Source organism: Dipteris shenzhenensis, chromosome 24, assembly GCF_047967505.1.
Source record: "Dipteris shenzhenensis isolate YYH24624 ecotype China chromosome 24, Dip_SZ_1.0, whole genome shotgun sequence".
In the NCBI taxonomy this organism is placed as follows: Eukaryota; Viridiplantae; Streptophyta; class Polypodiopsida; order Gleicheniales; family Dipteridaceae; genus Dipteris; species Dipteris shenzhenensis.
In genome coordinates this window covers 18,135,496-18,152,958 of record NC_141619.1, presented here as the reverse complement: position 1 = coordinate 18,152,958, position 17,463 = coordinate 18,135,496, and the positions used below count along the sequence as shown (strand labels likewise).

The 17,463-nt window shown below is 40.3% G+C and overlaps 1 protein-coding gene across 1 annotated transcript; it reads left to right on the top strand.

Annotated features, from left to right (window-relative positions):
- The first annotated feature begins 10,051 nt into the window (after positions 1-10,051).
- LOC147886308 (protein CYSTEINE-RICH TRANSMEMBRANE MODULE 12-like) lies at positions 10,052-11,073 on the top strand. The gene is made up of 3 exons (XM_087395750.1): positions 10,052-10,208; positions 10,405-10,528; positions 10,688-11,073. The coding sequence occupies exons 1-3, from the start codon at positions 10,166-10,168 to the stop codon at positions 10,734-10,736; spliced, it is 216 nt and encodes a 71-aa protein (XP_087251876.1). The 5' UTR covers positions 10,052-10,165; the 3' UTR covers positions 10,737-11,073.
- Positions 11,074-17,463: the final 6,390 nt, after the last annotated feature.

Genomic DNA, 17,463 nt, shown 5'->3' with positions numbered 1-17,463 from the left:
AGTATCCACAACTAATTATTGTGTATAAATTGATAGAGTGTCCTTACATATGAATAGGAGAGAGAGGACTCAAAATTTTGAAATGTGATGCAAGGGAATAAAGAGAGAATCTATAAATATATCTCCATATTGGATGAGTTGACTTTAAAAAAATCAATTAGTGATCTAAGAGCAATTAATCTAATGTTAGTGGCCTCTCCTTGCCCCGTCCCTCCCCTACACCTAGCTATCTCCTGCTCTTTCCCCTTCCCTCCCCTGAACCTTGGTCTCCCCCCTTTGCTTTCTCTCAACCCCCTCACTCAGCTCGCACTTTGCCATCATGCTATCCCTCTCCCTCTGCTCAACCCCCTTGCTCATCCTTGCCTCTCCCTGTGCTCAATCCCCTCTATCCCTACCTCCCCTTGCACTCTACCCCCTCGCTCTGCCTACACCTTGCCATCTCCCTATCCCTTCCCTTCCCCTTCCCTATGCCATCTCTTGCTTTCCTTCCACTCTCCCTTTCCATTCCCCTCTCTCCCATCGTTTAGGGCTGCCGCCCCCTCCATGACAAGTTTATGTAGCATCAATGGCAACGTCCGCCTCCTTGACCTCCTTTGATTTGGCCCCTTGTGATTCGCCGTGATGGCTCTCAATTCTACCTTGAGGGGTGCCATAATTCCATGCCCGTTTCTCCCAAGACCTCCACCTCCTACTACTTTCACTTGCTGCTTACTACCAACATAACAATTGATAAGTAATGGGAGCTGCATGGGAAGATATATGCTTCAAAAATTTGGTGACAAAGAGAAGCTAAGGTTTGATTTGCTCAACCTCACTAACTGTGAGTTTTTGCTTGGAGCTTAGCAAGGGAGAGGGTGATGATACACAAGGTTGTACCTAGAGAAGTCGACACACACCATACCAAAAAGGACAGAGCAATCCGGGAGAGGGGCAAGGAGTGTGATGAGGAAGCGAGGAAGGGGAAGGAGAGAAGGTCAAGAGGGAGACATTCTAGGGGGAAGCAAGATATTTCAACTCAGATGGGAAGGGGGTAAAGCCATATGTTTCGTCCTTTGATGGCGACAGGATGGAGCGATGGCAATGACCATGAGGGATGGCCTTATAAAATTTAAGCTGATGCACACCATACCAAAAGGGAGAGAGCAATCAGGGGGAGAGGCAGGGAGTACGATGAGGAGCGAGGAAGCAGAAGGAGAGAAGGTCAAGAGGGAGACATTCTAATGGGAAGCGAGATATTTCACCGTAGATGGAGAGGGGTGAAGCCATATATTTCGTCCTTTGATGGTGATAGGATGGAGCGATGGCCGTGAGGGAGGACCTTAGGAGGTTAATCAACAAAGTTTTTTGGGACCCCTCTAGCTTATCTTAATTGAACATATTTGTAACTCTTTCGGGCACCTGATACTAATTATTGAGATTTTTTATTTTTTGTTCTCTAGGGGGACATATTTTACAAACTATCCACCCTAATAGCACATAGAATAACACCATATAAGTGTACAGAATCTCCAAGATGGATGGTAGTGTTTTTGATACATTGTACCAGGCTTAAACATGTAAAGTTGAGGGCAACCTATGGTTAACATGTTTATGCATATTAAGAGACTATCCAGCAATAGCACATGAATAACACCATAGAAGTGTCCAAAATCTCCAAAGATTGATGGTTCTGTTTTGATACACTGTATGAGGCTTGAACATGTGGCAAAATTGAGGACCACCTATGTTTAACCTGTTTTGTACACTTTAATATCGTTGCCCTTGTGGTGCAGAATGCACGTACTCAAAATTTTGAAATGTGATGCAAGGGAATAAAGAGAGAATCTACAAATATATATGCATATTAAGAAACTATCCACAATAGCACCATATTAGCACATAGAATAACATCATAGAAGTGTCCAAAATCTCCAAGATGGATGGTAGTAGTTTGATACATTGGACCAGGCTTAAACATGTGGTAAATTTGAGGACTACCCATGGTTAACATGTTTACTACAATTTAATATCATTGCCAATGCACATATCATGTGGCTAAGTTATTCTCCAAGGTTAAATGCATTCATTGTGCAATAATGTTTTATGTTACCATGTGGTATAAGTAGTTATTGCACAATAACCTTTTCCATTAACAACTTAGCTTGTACAAAAGATACTCTGTACAATTTCTTGTTGATCTTTTAAATAAAGAATGTTTGAACACGAACTAAATCACCAATTTACTTTCTAATCGTTCTTTTTCTACTAGGATTAGAAATGTAGAACTATTATGGGTTATTTGAGGAAGGCATGTTTTACATGTGTTACATATGTGATGTGCACGTGGTACAACATTGTTTAGATGCATATTGCCAAACTAGTAACTTCTCAATTACATCATGGAACATAAAATACATATTAACGATGGAAGGTATGCAGACATGATGGGGTTTAGTACTCTAATAAAAAGTAAGGTATTTTGGAATTATTCCTTATATGCAGATATGTGGTTTTATGAGATTCTTTTGCATGTGTTATGTTACTAAGGTTACACACATGAGACATGCAATAGTACATGGCAAGTTAACAGCTCACTTTGATGATATTTTAATCATTGGGGAACCTACAACATGTGTGTACATAGTTAAGGATATTTACAATATTCGATCACATGCTTAATGGGACATGTACACAATTGCCAACAATGTCACAAAGATATATTGGTAGACATCCAAGCTCATGCTCTTATTGATTCCAAAAGACCATTTCCTCCCTTAAACTTCCATGGAACAAAAGTAGGCATAAGTAATGTGATCAGTGGGTGAAAGATAGGGTTTAAGTGGATCCCAATCGTGCATATGATTTTTTATTTTACCTTACTATTTTTGATATACTGATCATAATTACAATATCTATTTGACCCAAAGTTTCAAAATAACTCCATGCTTAAAGAAGAATCCAATTCATGCCCTGACATTTTACACATCAAAAGTAGGCATGTGTGATGTGATAAGTAGGTGAAAAATAGTTTTCTAAATTGATCCTGATGGTTAATAGGAATTTTTCTACCACATTATACACATCCATATGCTACTCATGATAGGAAATATTTTTCTTGAACCTTTTTGAGCCAATACCATGCAAAGCTTAAGGATATGTCATTAAGGGTTCTAGAAGATAATATTTCTATCTAGGATAGTTGTGTTTTTTAACTATCGTTGCTTGATCACCATCAATGTAAATTGAAATTAGATTCCACTCTTAATTGATTTCAGTTATAATGAAGCATTGTTTGTATTTTAAATTTCATCTAAACTTGAGTTAATAATTTCTTTATTAAAATGGAGGTTCTGATAAGAACTTTATAAAGGATAGAATATTACATACATTCAGCCATTTCATGTTGTTGAACAATACCTGCAAAGTTAACCTCAATGATACCAATGCTAATGACTTCCATTCAAGCCATGGCTACATCTACTTGATTAAAACCAAAGAAAAGATTACAACTGAGGGCATGCTCACATTATCAAGATAGAATGTGATGTCTATTACATGGAATGTTGGATGGAGATTGTAATGAGCACATGAGTAAGGAGTTTGGTCCAAAAAGGTGTGAAGTGTTAGAAATGAATCCCTACAAAGGGTATCCCATAGCAGCAGAAGACTTATAGAGCATCCCAGGAATGCAGGTGGAAGTCTAGTATGGAAACAAAACTTCTTACTTGTGTGTACTTCACAACCCTAAGTGTGTATGCAAGCCAGTAAATAGACTGCAAATCACAAGAGAGATATAGAATCCACAAAAGGTATATTTCTGTCCAACTACAAGACACACAAAAAGAGAGGCTCAGAGTTCCATCAACCGTGGTCCTCTGATGTAACAAAAGTTCTCTTACTATCTCCTTAGCTTTTCCTTTGTGAGCTTATGTAGACTGTCCATATGTGATCCCCACATCTTACTGCCTTGGAAGATAAACTAGGGTATAACCCCTTTCTGAGGTAAGTCCACAGCTCCTCTATCTCTCCTTCACCTCCTGGATATAGGCCCAAGGAAGGTCTTCTACTACTTCGTTCTACTCACTGAAGGCTACTTTCTTGGATGCCAACTAAGACTCAAGTGGCCTTTTTTAATAGGGGAACACCCCTCCAAAACACTCAACCTAGTACTGGGGATTTGGTTGATCCAAATAGTCCCCCCACTTGACTTTACTAGTTTGTAAAACCTGGCCTAATCTATCCAACCTTAATCCGACTTCTTTCCAAGCTTGGCTCCCAAAACTACTGTGATTGCTATGCCTTCATGCAATAATAGATCTGCACTTGTCTAGACCTTCTCTAGACTTTCCCAAAATTTCTCCACAAATCCTATTGCAGGTGTTCGCGCTAGGGATGACATTAACACCATGTCATTTCAGTTGTTGCAGCCTGTAAACCCTGTGCAAATATAGTCCTACCAATCCTTGGCAACCAAATGGCAGCTCCATACCACTATTGCCCTCCATGTAGGCCCAAATTCTCTAGGTATTCCTCTGTTGTACTACCACATGGAAACCTATTTGTTGTCCAAGTGGTAGTCCCCTTTTTTTGCTTTTCCATGTGTGAATGCTGCCCACATCACCGCCGTGATGCTGTCCATGTGGCAACCCCATTATATTCTCGTCCACCCCCCTGATTCACTCCTCATTTGGGGGCTCACAAATGGGGATGTGACCACTACTATTCCAACACCCCTTCTCACCGACACATCTTGGCGTGATGCCATTTTGTTGATAACGATGCTCCAGGAGCTCTTGGGTCATAGCCCTTTGGATCATTGTGGTGTCAATGTCACTTCTTGGCTTTTCATACAGTGGCTTCTATTCCACCAGGTGTGATTCTACATAAGCACACCAATCTGGTACACATGTCCATCTTTGGTAGCACCTGTTGGCAACACCACCTTTAGTCATGAAACCGCCTTCAAACTCAAGCACTCCAGGTACTAGTATCCTTCAACTGTCCCCCTCATCACGGGTGAACATCCTAAAGTCCTCCATGCACCATGCTTTTAGGGTCTATTTCAACCTGTCCTATCTGGCAAGGATCGCAATAGCATACTCTAGATTACTTGGACCATCAAGATCCTTGTGTGGTTCTTTGTTGGCCGCCTCAAAGTCACATCCTCCATCTGGCTCTAAGCCCTCAGGTCCTATCGAAGAATCCCCCTCTGTGTTAGCAACACCAGTGAAGCACCCACTTGGATCCAAGAACTCATTGCTGTCTATCACCTTCACAAAAGTTTTCGACTCCTCTTCTGACAATCTCTCAATGTCAGACATCTTGACCATAACACTAGGGTTTGCATACCTAATCTTAGCAACACCGGGAGATGCCACTCAGAAAAGTTCCTTTGTGACCACCACATTGGCTCTTGACTCCTTTGACTCCAAGCTACCCCCCTTTTCTTCTGATTATCCTTCTTCTTGCTGCAGTCCTTTGCAAAGTGCCTTGGCTCATCACAATAGAAGCATTTCTTTTCTTTTTTCTTGTTCTTCTTGTTTTATTCATTTAAAAAGTTTGCTCCATTATCAAATTTGTCCTTCTTGGGCTTTCCTTTGCTAGGCTTACCCTTACCCTTGCCTTTGCTCCTGTCATGAGCTATTAAGGCTTTATCATCCGTTTCATCATACTTCTTTACCCGAACTTCTTGTTGTAGTAGCAATGGAACCAACTCCTTGAACGTCACTAGCGTCGCCCTCTGTCCTACCCCGCACCACCTTCATCTTGGTGATGTGATCTTGTACTAAATCCCCCTCATCCATGCTCATGCCATACAACTCCGTCTTGAGGTCCAAGATCCTCTCTTTGTTGTTGAGCTCATACATGTCCCTCAACGTGGACCACACCTCAAAAGGAGTGTTTGTCATCTGTATGTGAGGAAGCACTACATTTGCCGTGGGGCTTGCAATGATAGCCAAGGCCTTCATATCACAGATTTGCTAGGCCCTCACTAACCCCGAGTCCACTGGTGTCATCACTGCCCACTATTGTAGTCCTATGACTAGAGTGGCCACGGTGGGTTGAGGCTCTCTCTCGTTCACAATCCCATGACTACCTCAACACTAAGTGGCTTTCAACCATCATCTTCCACAATGGGTAATTCGTCCCATCAAGCTTGCCTATGTCACCAAAATTAGGGATTTGATATCCGTTGGCCATGACATGAATTGAAAATGATAAAGTTAGAGTGTTATACACCTGTGAAGCTAAGGCTTCCACCTAGATACAATCCTTCAAACCTTGAGCCTCCCGTTTGGGTACAATCCTTCAAACATCGAAGTAGATTCCCCCGAGAAATGAATCAAGGTCCTCCTTCAACAAGGTCCTATCCTTCAAGCTCCACTTCCCGTGAACTTCTTTTAGGGCTTTGATACCATGTTAGATATGAATACCTATAGAGGGTATCCCACGGGCCTTAGGCAGAAGACTTATAGAGCATCCCAGGAATGTAGGTGGAACTGTTTAACTATGGAATCAAAACTTCTTTACCTGTACATACTTTACAACCATGAGGGTCTGCAAGCCAGTATATAGTCTATGAATCACATGAGAGATATAGAATCCACAAAATATATATTTCCATCAACAGGACACAAAAGGTATATTTTGATAATGTCAGAGTCCCACCAAACCATGGTCCTCTGACCTTATCAAAAGTTCTCCTACTATCTCCTTGGCACCTCTAGATCCTTGAGCCTCCGTGCTCCTCTCTGAGCTTATGTAGACTCTCGGTCTATGATCACATTACTGCCCTGAAAGATAGCCTAGAGAGTACAGCCCCTTCTGAGCTAAGCCTAGAGTACAGCCCCTTTTGAGCTAAGTTTGCACCTCCTCTATCCCTCCTCCACCTCCTGGATGTAGGCCCAAGGCAGAGTATTTTGCTGCTCCTTTCTGCTCGCTGAAGGTTACTTTGGTGGCCTCCTTTTGTAGGGGAACGCCCCCTCCAAAATACCTGAATTGGTATGGGGGATTTGGCTGACTCACTTGGCTGATTTATAAAACTCGCTAGTGGGGGCACACAAATAGGCTGGCAAGCCCAACCTTGGCATGTGGCAAGTGTGTCTGTCTGGCCCTAACCCGACTTCTTTCTAGGCCTATTCGGCTCCCAAAACTAGTGTGATTGTTGCGCCTCTATGCTTCTATAGATTTGCACTTGTTCAGACCTCCTCCAAGGCCTAGAGCCCTTGCAAACCCTACTACAGTGTCCATACCAAGGATGACAGCAGCACCATGTCATCGCACCTGTTGTTGCAACCTGTAAACCGTGCACAGATTTGGTCTTGCCAATCATTGGTAACCATGTGGCAGTTCAATATCGTTGATGTCTCCATGCAGGCCCCAAACCTCTGGGTATTTCCTCTATTGTGCTACCCACATGGTGACTTGTTTGATGTCCATGTGGCATCCCTCTTTTTTTGCTTTTCCATGTGTGAATGTTGTGCACATCCCAGCCATGATGCTATCCATGTGGTAGCCCCATCCTACCCTAGTCCCACGCCCAAGCACTTCTCATTTGGGGGCTCATAGATGGGGAGTTGTCCACTACTATTCCAACAGGAAGGCCATAATGTAAGACGATAGATTCACATGAGATTGTCACTTTTTAAAATAAGTCCAAAGGATCTTTAAACCGATCATGCCATATGTCCACATCATATGGCTAGCCACCAACATAGTGTTCCTCATCCAATTTTCTCTCACAAAGCATCCAATGTTATTGAAATGCATGAATATACTAACCTATGTTTGCCATTGTACTTCTGCATAGAAAATTGAATCATAACCCGTTTACAAAAATGTGCATTTTCCATGGGTAGGGCTATTCACAAACTTAGAGAAAAACCAATAACATATATTCTACTATGCTTGGAAAAGGTTTGCAATGTAGCACTTATCTTCAACTCTCCTACTAACAAAATTCAACGTGAGGTCCCCCTATAGTACTTTACAAATGTCTAAGCTACCATAAGAATGAGAACATGGACAAACAAGGCTTCTTTACTAGATCAAATGTTAATATATTGAATTACCTATTTATAATGTCTACTTTCAACAATTGAATAAGACATTCAAAGACAAATAACTTGTCTTTAAAATTTACAGATCTCCATAATTGAGTAAAGGGGAGGATCTCTAAGATGACATCTACAGGATTACAACAATTCTATAAAGAGATTATATTCTAATTGGAATACAAAGACTATAGGGTAATCTGTCTCCATAATGCTAGACCAGTGGAGGACACCTAAAGGAGAATTTATACACTTTCTATACGTCTATCCATTTTTAAAGTCTCTCTCTCTCTCTCTCTCTCTCTCTCTCTCTCTCAGACTCTCTCTCTCTCTCTCTCTCTCTCTCTCTCTCTCAGACTGACATCTCTCTCTCTCTCTCTCTCTCTCTCTCTCTCTCTGTGTCTCTCTCAGACTGTCAGTCTGAGAGAGACAGAGAGAGAGAGAGAGAGAGAGAGAGAGTGACAGTCTGAGAGAGAGAGAGAGAGAGAGAGAGAGAGAGAGAGAGAGAGAGAGAGAGAGTTTTGGAGTAAATATATAATAATGAGAGGGAAAGAAATAAATCCTTGCAAGTTTGTAGTAATTAAGAGAAAAATCAAATTAGTCAAGGAATTTTTTTAAAACCAAGAACAATTGGACAATTTGAGTGAGGAAATTCTAAATCTAGCGTAAAAGACTCATGTGACGAGGAAGAAACCAGGAGAAATGATATTAAAATTAGTAACTTATGAAGGTTTCATATTCAAAATATGATGACTTGGTGTTGCTTTAAAAAAAATTTCTCACTATCTTCCGTTGATAGGGAGAAGGGTTTGCCTGAGGGAATCAGACATGGTAGCTAGCTCTTGTAGCCAAAGGTTGCGACCCTCAACCCTTTTTAAGCAGAATAGATAGCCAAATGTTGGCCTCTTTCCTTATTTCTATAGAGAGTCCACATATGCTTCCTCTAGAAAAGACATATTTTTGGCGACCACCTAGTCCCCAAACCCCTCTATTGACCCTTTTATGCTAGAGAGCACACCACAAATGACCAATTGTATACTAAGCACGATTATAGGAGCAAGCAAGCATTTCAAAGTTCTTTGGGGTATTGACCATATGTCTCGAGGGTGGGAATCTTAGCCAAAATTCCTCAAAATATTCCCCTATAATATTTTTTGATAGACGAATTTGCTAGAATCCACCTTAAAAACAAGGTGGGGATCCCCTTATGGCCCTTCCTTTTGGAGTGTCATTATAAGTCCAAGTGTAAGTAGCTCGTAAAATATTTCAAATAACTTGTGAAAGAAAACGATAGGTGTAAATTGGAAGGAAAGGAAAAGAGAAAAAGAAAGTGAAGGTGAAGGAATATCGGGAAAGGTAGATGAGTGAAAGAGAGGAGAGAAAAGAGGTGAAAAGGTGTGTGTGTGTGTGTGTGTGGTGGATGGGCCATTAAATAAAAGTGGGGACGTGCCTATTTTGGCTAAATGTGGTGTCATACAAGAGACAAAGAGAGCCTCCATCTTTAGAGAGAAGTACCTAACAAAAGACAAAAGCCGTAGGATAAAGCATTTAGGACCTCCACATGCAAACAAAAACCTTGAACCCTAAACACATTAGAAGCCCTTAAACTTCTACTAACCCACATTTAAGCCTCATACTAACCATAATTTGCAAGGTCAAATTGACCAAATGAACTAACTTCAAAACTATGGCCCTGATTAACAACTCACTAACCAAGTCATCCCCTAGGATGCATGCAGGGCCAAAAAGGCGATGTCGAGCCGAGGAGGGCAAATGCCCGAACCGTGCGAGGTGCCGGCGGTAATGGAGAAAGAGAAATGGATGTAGATCTTTTAGATGCGAGGACAAGAATGTGCCGACAAGTTGGTAGGCGTTATTTTCAAGAGAGTACAGAGAAACTGAAAAGGTTAGAGGGTTATGTGTCTATTAGTGATCCAAAAAACAAAGACACCTAGGCGGCCGGCCACCTGTCTCTCGTCCACTACCGTCCACTACCGTCCTAAGAGTCCTTAATTATAAGTACACCACTTTCTCTGTCGTAAACTCCATCGTTGAGTTCTTGATTCAATCGACACGAAGAATTTCTCAGCCCCTTCTCTCTCACCTGTGGCTTTTCCTTCTCTTCTGTTATCATGGAAGATCAACCCACTTACGCTTACCCTCCTCCTCCCCCAGGTTTCCCCTCCATCTCCTCTTTCCTTTTTCGTTTTTGCCCTCATCATTTGCCTCCCTTATGATCTGCTTTGCTTCTAGATCTGTTTTGGGTTCTCGCTTTTGCATCTTTTAGCCAGCGATCCGCTTATTCCCAAATGATTCCGCAGCAGATCGAATGAAATTGATGATGATGAATCACCCATTGTTGCTTCTGCAGGCTATCCTCTACCCCAGGGTGCCTCTGAGGACGCGCGACTCCCAAAGAAGTCCCGGCGTGGACTACTCTTCGCTCTGAAGAATCGACCCAGATCTCGGGGAGAAAAGGGTTGTATCGAAGGATGGTAACGCCAGAATCTCTCTCTCTCTCTCTCTCTCTCTCTCTCTCTCTCTCTCTCTCTTTCCGTCTGCTTTCCCTCCCCCCTTTCCTGAGTGTTTGTACTCTTCAAATCATCGTCCTATGTACTTAAATCTTCAGGTTTCTGTTCCCCTGTTGGATGCAGCTTAGCGGCACTATGCTGCTGTTGCGTTCTAGAAGAGTGCTGCGGTTGAGATCTCGCTCCTCGAGTGAAGAACACAGTACCGAAGCCCTGAAAGGTCCTTCCAGGCGATTTTCGCTTTCCCACTACAACAAATAAGCATAGTTTTCATGTAGCATTTGGATATTAGGTGTATTTCTGTTTCTTCTTGAAAGGAATTTCTTCCATCTGAAGGAAATAAGTTTCCGTGAAACAATGTCCCCATCTTTTTTTTTCTTCACGATGAGCCTGTCAAACAGCCCTCGTGCTTTACTATTGTATAAACCATACTATTGATTATACCATACTATTGAGAGTGGCTTTCTGCATATGTCTTGCAATTCAATTTGATTCTATAGCATTGAGACGTATGTATGTTCGATTACATGTAGGCCTTGTGAATGTGCACGTTCGTGTGTACATGGGTGTTGTGCATGTGCATCGCATCTATACACTTCTCTGTGCATACAATAGGGGTATATGGACTTTTGATATTGGCAATGAAAGTTCCGTGCAAATGGGGGGGGGGTCAATCGAACGACTCAACCATGTTTATATATGGTTATGTGGTTTCAAGGAAACTCGTGAAATGTAAGTTGCTAGAAGAGAAAATTGTCATGTTGGCAATGAAAGTTTAGTACAAATGTGGGTGTTAATTTGCACTAAAATGACTCCATTTACCCATATGGTTATGTGGTTTCAAGGAATGATGTATGAAGTGATGGAGGTGAAAGTATAATTGTGTTTTAAGTTTAGAATTTATAGTTCTAAGTAATATTTCTTTCTAAAAGTACTTCAGCCACGCCTATTCTCAAAAACTTCATATGTTTATATTTAATATACTTAAACAAGCCTCTACGCTTATTCTCAAAAACTTCATATGTTCATATTTAATATACTTAAACAAGCCTCTATCTTATCATATGTTAGCATAATGATGCATTAGATTCCCTTTGTTAGAATGCGGATCTCACCATCATGTGATGATGTGATTACTTGTTAGAAGGCTTAGTGGGTGTGATTTGTCATCCATATACTTGCATGATGGTTGTACACTCCCCTTTCACTCACTAGTTTCTCATGGTAGAATCTTCAGTGAGCTTAAGTTTAGATTTTACATTACTCCTTCAACCACGCTTATTATCAAAAACTCGATAAAACAAGCTTCTAGCTTAATAATGCATTAGATGGCCTTTGTTAAGAATGTTGAACTCAACATCATGTAATGATGTGATTATTTGTCAATACATATACTCTCATGGTGTATGTTAGGGTTGCACACTCCGCTTTCATTTAATCTTGTTTCTCATTGGAGAAGTTGTAGTGAGCTTTTGTCTTGCTTCATCTTGGTTCTTGAAGAGGACGTTTTTCTAGTTCTTGTAGAGGAGGTCATGTCCTTAATCCAGCTAAGAGAGCTTGCGAATTTGAGTTATGAAGCTTAAGTATTGGGTTGTTTTTAAAACAATCTAATCCTATTTAGGTCCTTTGTTATGGTTTGTGGATTGTGTGTGAGAATATGAGAGTGGAACCATGGCTTCTTGCATTTAGATCTCCCATTAAAATTTTTCACAATTACTAGTATGGCTTGTTGCATGCATACCTCCCATCAATTTTTAGTAGAGAGACCAATTTGTGAAGGTTAGGGGTCGGTGGAGTCGATACTTCCTTGCCAATCTTGTGAAGATTCTTGTTAAGAATTCAATTTTTAGTAGAGAGACCAATTTGTGAAGGTTAGGGGTCGATGGAGTTGATACTTCCATGCCAATCTTGTGAAGATTCTTGTTAAGAATTTGATTGTACTATGTCCTAGTTTCAACTTTGATTAGGTGTCAAGTTGAAGTTTTGAGAATGCCTATGTGGTTGCACGAGAACCCCCAAGGTTTTGCATTTGTTGATGTGGCCTCCCCTGGGATGCCTCCATGATAGTCAAGGGATATTGCTCATAATGCTCTTAGAAAATGTGTCTTCACACATCAAAAAGTATGTGTGTGTGTGTGTGTGTACATACATATAGTCACTATATATATATATAAGAGAGAGAGAGAGAGAGAGAGTAAATTACACCATAGAGATTGGGTTTATGAGAGAAAGCTAACCATAACCCTAAGGGAGCATGTATATATATATATATATATATATATATATATATATGAGAGAGAGAGAGAGAGAGAGAGAGAGTAAATTACACCATAGAGATTGGGTTTATGAGAGAAAGCTAACCATAACCCTAAAGGAATATGTATATATTTACAGTTTCTCTCGAATACAACTTAGTGTAGTTAGTAATCTTGTTACACTCGTCTCTCTTTCACAATTGAAGTTTTGTCTATGGTCTATGGGAGCCATATGCAAGATTTTAGAGAAAGGCATTTAAGAGACAAGTTGTCCTCGATTGTGGACTAAAGACAAGGAAAAGGGATCTATGAGTGATCAGACTGATCACAAAAGGAAGAAGACAAATGCGGCATCATTACCACTGATGCCATCAATATTATCCTTGCTTAGCTTCTCTTTCATGAAGTAGGCACATCACAATGTGTAGGTGATTGGCACATGACAAGTTAAGGCTACAAATAAGGCATGAGTGACGTGGTAGATTAGGTCCTACCACTTGGCATTCGTTTAAATAATTGAATACTGCACCATATAGTCATTTTACGCTCTTTACACATGGCCCACCTATTAGCCAAAATGACGAGCATTTTGCCACATGGCAATGCGCTATTAGCCTTGAAATTTGTGCTACTTGGCCAAACTTGTGTGGCCAAGGTCCCTTGCTCAAGGGCTTGGGTGGGGGGTTTCTTCTTTAAAAGAATGTAATGCAAGTTTAGCTAGTGGGGCTTGTACCCACAACCATGTGCCGCATGCTCAAGGTTCTTACCACCAAACCATGGTAGTGTGTAGGCTCCCCTTGCCCATCAAGGCCTTATTATTCAGGCTTGGGTGGGTTGGTCTTTGGTGAAAAACTTGGACAATAGAGACATGCAAAACTTGAATATGATAGGAATCCAATTACAATCACCTTCCAAGTTACATTCATTATCAGAATCCTACAAAGAAATTTTAAGTTTGTCAAACCCTACATGACCCCCAAGTGGAAGAATTTCCCTCTTCTTTCTACTATTGGCAATCGAGAGCCAAGGGAAGCCAACTTTGGAAAATACTTTGGGGTGCATTTGAACAGATCAAGAGTCACCTGGTCATTTCTAGCAAAGGAAGTTTCATGGCTTTGGATTCAATCTGGGTGTCAGTTTTTTTCACAAAATAGTAGTTATGTGATGAGGACCTCTCTAGAGCCTGGCATTTGTCAAGGAAAGGTTTACACACTTGGTGGGACTTGTGGGACAAGAACAATTTTAAATGGAAGTCTTGGTTAGATATCAGAAGGGAATTTAGATTAGCTAATGCTGATCAAGAACTGGTTATGAACAGAATTCAACTCTAGGAGGGTGATATTACATGGAAAGGGGGCAGAATATTAAACTATTCCAAAGAATTTAGATGGGTGGGTAACTCCTCTTTTTTACCCATACCTACTCCATTTGAAGGTATAGAAGAGGTGGTGTCCACTCTCAACTAAATACCTGTTGGACCAAGATATTCATAATTTTAATTATTAGATTTCTTAGCTATGGGTGGAACTGGAGGAACACATTAGATCTATTGGAAGCTGCTCCACCAACTCAAGTCAGGACCTATAGACACAGATTATCCCTCGTCTTTTTCCAATCAAAGATGAGCCAGAAGGTTGACTGCTTTCTACTGAGTTTTTTACACTCTGCCTAGGTTATGCAAGAGACCTTTTCTTCCAACAAATGTGTCAGAGTAGGTTAATGACTACAGACCAAATTAGAGGATCTGAGATTTTGTTTTCTATCAGTGAACAATGGAGTTTTTGTCTTCAGATTAGATTTTCCCCCTTAGAAATTTTTTTTTCTATCAGTGAACAATGGAGTTTTTGTCTTCAGATTAGATCTTCCTCCTTAGAGGAGAGAATCTTGTTCAGCAAGGACATCATTGTACAAATCATATGAATATAATATAAGCAACATTTTCTTTGCACAAAAAAAGAAATCTCTTTTGTGTTTGGAAAGACTCTTTAGAAATGAACTTTCATAGCTTCTCCAGATTTTGAAGTTAATCCCATGCACATTATAGCCACATTGATTGTTTTCTTCATAGAACCCTCAAAAAAACAGATTATAGACAATTTCCTTGCATTATTGAGGCAAAATAGAAGCCTATAGATTATGTTCATATATTGGGTTGAACAACAATGATGCATTTATTTCTTTACCTCTTCCTAGCTTATGAATTTATCTATGATAGTAGAAACCTACGGCATATTCCATGGGGGAAACTTGATAGCATGAATGTACTGAATGTCCTAAATGATTTGAATGCTCAAGTAATATGAGCTAAAGGTTATCTACGATGGGAATTTCTAGACATCTATCTGCATTAGATGCAATTATATGTCATAAAGTTATCAAGAAGCTGATTGTAAGAAGGCCTGATAGTCATGATTGTTGCAAAAGAGGATTGACGAGATGTCCGAGGAGCATGTGAGTTGTCAAATGTTGATATGACACAAAAGATCTCTTTCTGAACAAATTGGTAGTCATGGATAATGCATCAAGTATGGGCTCTATAAAACAATGATGAATGCATGTTCAAACAATTCATTCTACAATTTGCTTTATTGCAAAGACTAACAATATCATGTGCACTATGGTGTGATTGAATTGATGCTTAAACACCCTCACATTGAGGAATGATCCACTGATTAAAAGTGTTGGGTGATAATTGAATCCAACAATGATGCACTATGGCATAATTGACTTGATGTTGAAATGTCACGAGGACTGATCTATTGATCACAAGTTCTTTTCAAAACTACTTCCATGAACAATGCACTATGGCATATATCTTGAAAATGTAATGGAGCTAAAAGAGCCTCATATTGAGGGCTTATTTGCAAATCCACATGACTAAAATGTGGAGGTTTATTGTGTAGTCTGGAGGTGACTCACATGTGGGGATGCTATTGGAGGTGACTCACATGTGGGGATGCTATCGATATGCCGGTGAGCTCTACTCCACAACTCCTAGTTGGGAGCAATGCAAAGGCTTAGTGTCACCCCATCAGCTTCCATAATTTTTGCAATGTGACTTCATGAAGAAGAAAGGAGATGGGGAGGAGGAGGATGACGGAAAAGGAGAGAGGGAGTGGCAAACTCATAAGGGCACTACAATGGAAACAAGAGAACAGAGAAAAGAGACTTGTATTCCAAACTTGTGCAAACAAGTGAAGACCAAAGTCAAACTTTTGGTCTTATAAAACATCTCACCTTTTGAAGGGAGGGCCAACCCTATTCTCCTACTTCCACTCTCTTTCTTCTTTTTACATATCACCTTTTGAAGGGAGGGACAACCCTATTCTCTCACTTCCACTCTCTTTCTTCTCTCTTTTTACATGTCACTTGATACGACTCCAAGGCATAATCACCTACACATTCTACTCCTATTAGATTTGCAAAAATGTCATGATGCCAAAATGGTGCCTTTGTTAACCAATGTGGTTAACAAGCCCTCCTTCTTGCTCATGATTCATTTATGGATTACAGCTTAGCAGCGGTAACACTTCTTGCTGGTTATTGATTCCCTCATCATTCCTTTGAGGACACTACGGCCAATAATGACCTCTCTAGCCACAGTGGTTACATGTACGAGTGCTTCGCATTCCTCAGCTTTCAGTTTCTTTCATCCTTTCTACTCAATTTCCAAAGCCACCCAATGGCTCCACTCTCTTCTCATGCATCAAATGAAAACTCATTTGCAAGCTTCTCTCCCCAAGGATAGTCACTAAACATTGATGGTTGTGCATACAACTGCATGCAAGCTTTGGGATTTGCTGGCTATAGCCAGGCTTCATAGATGTTGATGTTGTTGTACTACCAATAGGAATGCACAAAGGGCGATATTAGTATCTACATGCAAGCATGCAGACACCAACCACATCATCACCCTCTAACAGTAAGCCACAAGAAACACATTCCCCATAGAAAGTAATGTTATTGAGCCCAGTGGAATTATGGAGTGTGGGCTCTAAATTAAACATGTCACCAACCTTGAGGAGTTGTAGTAATGACTCTGTAACAAACATTGAATCTTCGCATCTGTAACTGTGGTCATAGCAGCTTCATATCTTTTATGCATGGGCATATTAAATATAAGAAAATTTAATCAGAGAGAAAAGAACATATAAAGAATCTCACCATGTATACACTACCAAGAAAATCAACCAAAGTGTTGATGAGACCTGCATAGCTCTTTAAAGTTTTTTCAAATGGATTGAAGCACTTCCAAGTAGTTTAAAGCACATTAAGAACGTTGCAACACATTCAAAAAGTACTCTAAAGCAAGTTCAAGTACTTGAAGTACATTAAGTAATTTGTGGGACATTGAAGAAGTACTCTAAAGCACTTTGAAGTACTTTGAAGTGCTTCCAAGTACTTTAGAGCACTTTCAATTCTACTTTAAGTACTTTGAAGCACTTTCAAACACATTGAAAAGGTACTTTCCAGTGTGTGTGTGTGTGTGTGTAAGACTTGATAGCACCCCTTTGCATAGTGAAAAGACAAAAGAGCAAAGCTAGACAATGGAATAGAAAGAGAAACTTATTGCATTAAAGGAAAAGTTTGTACAAGTCGATGAACCCCTATTAATAAAAGAAAACCAATAGTGGGCCATTTTGTAAA

Excerpts from the sequence above, each read along its gene's own strand:
- LOC147886308 (XM_087395750.1), top strand. The coding sequence starts at position 10,166 with ATGGAAGATCAACCCACTTACGCTTACCCTCCTCCTCCCCCAG. Across the intron at positions 10,209-10,404 it reads TTACCCTCCTCCTCCCCCAG|GCTATCCTCTACCCCAGGGT; the intron begins GTTTCCCCTCCA and ends TTGCTTCTGCAG. Across the intron at positions 10,529-10,687 it reads AAGGGTTGTATCGAAGGATG|CTTAGCGGCACTATGCTGCT; the intron begins GTAACGCCAGAA and ends TGTTGGATGCAG.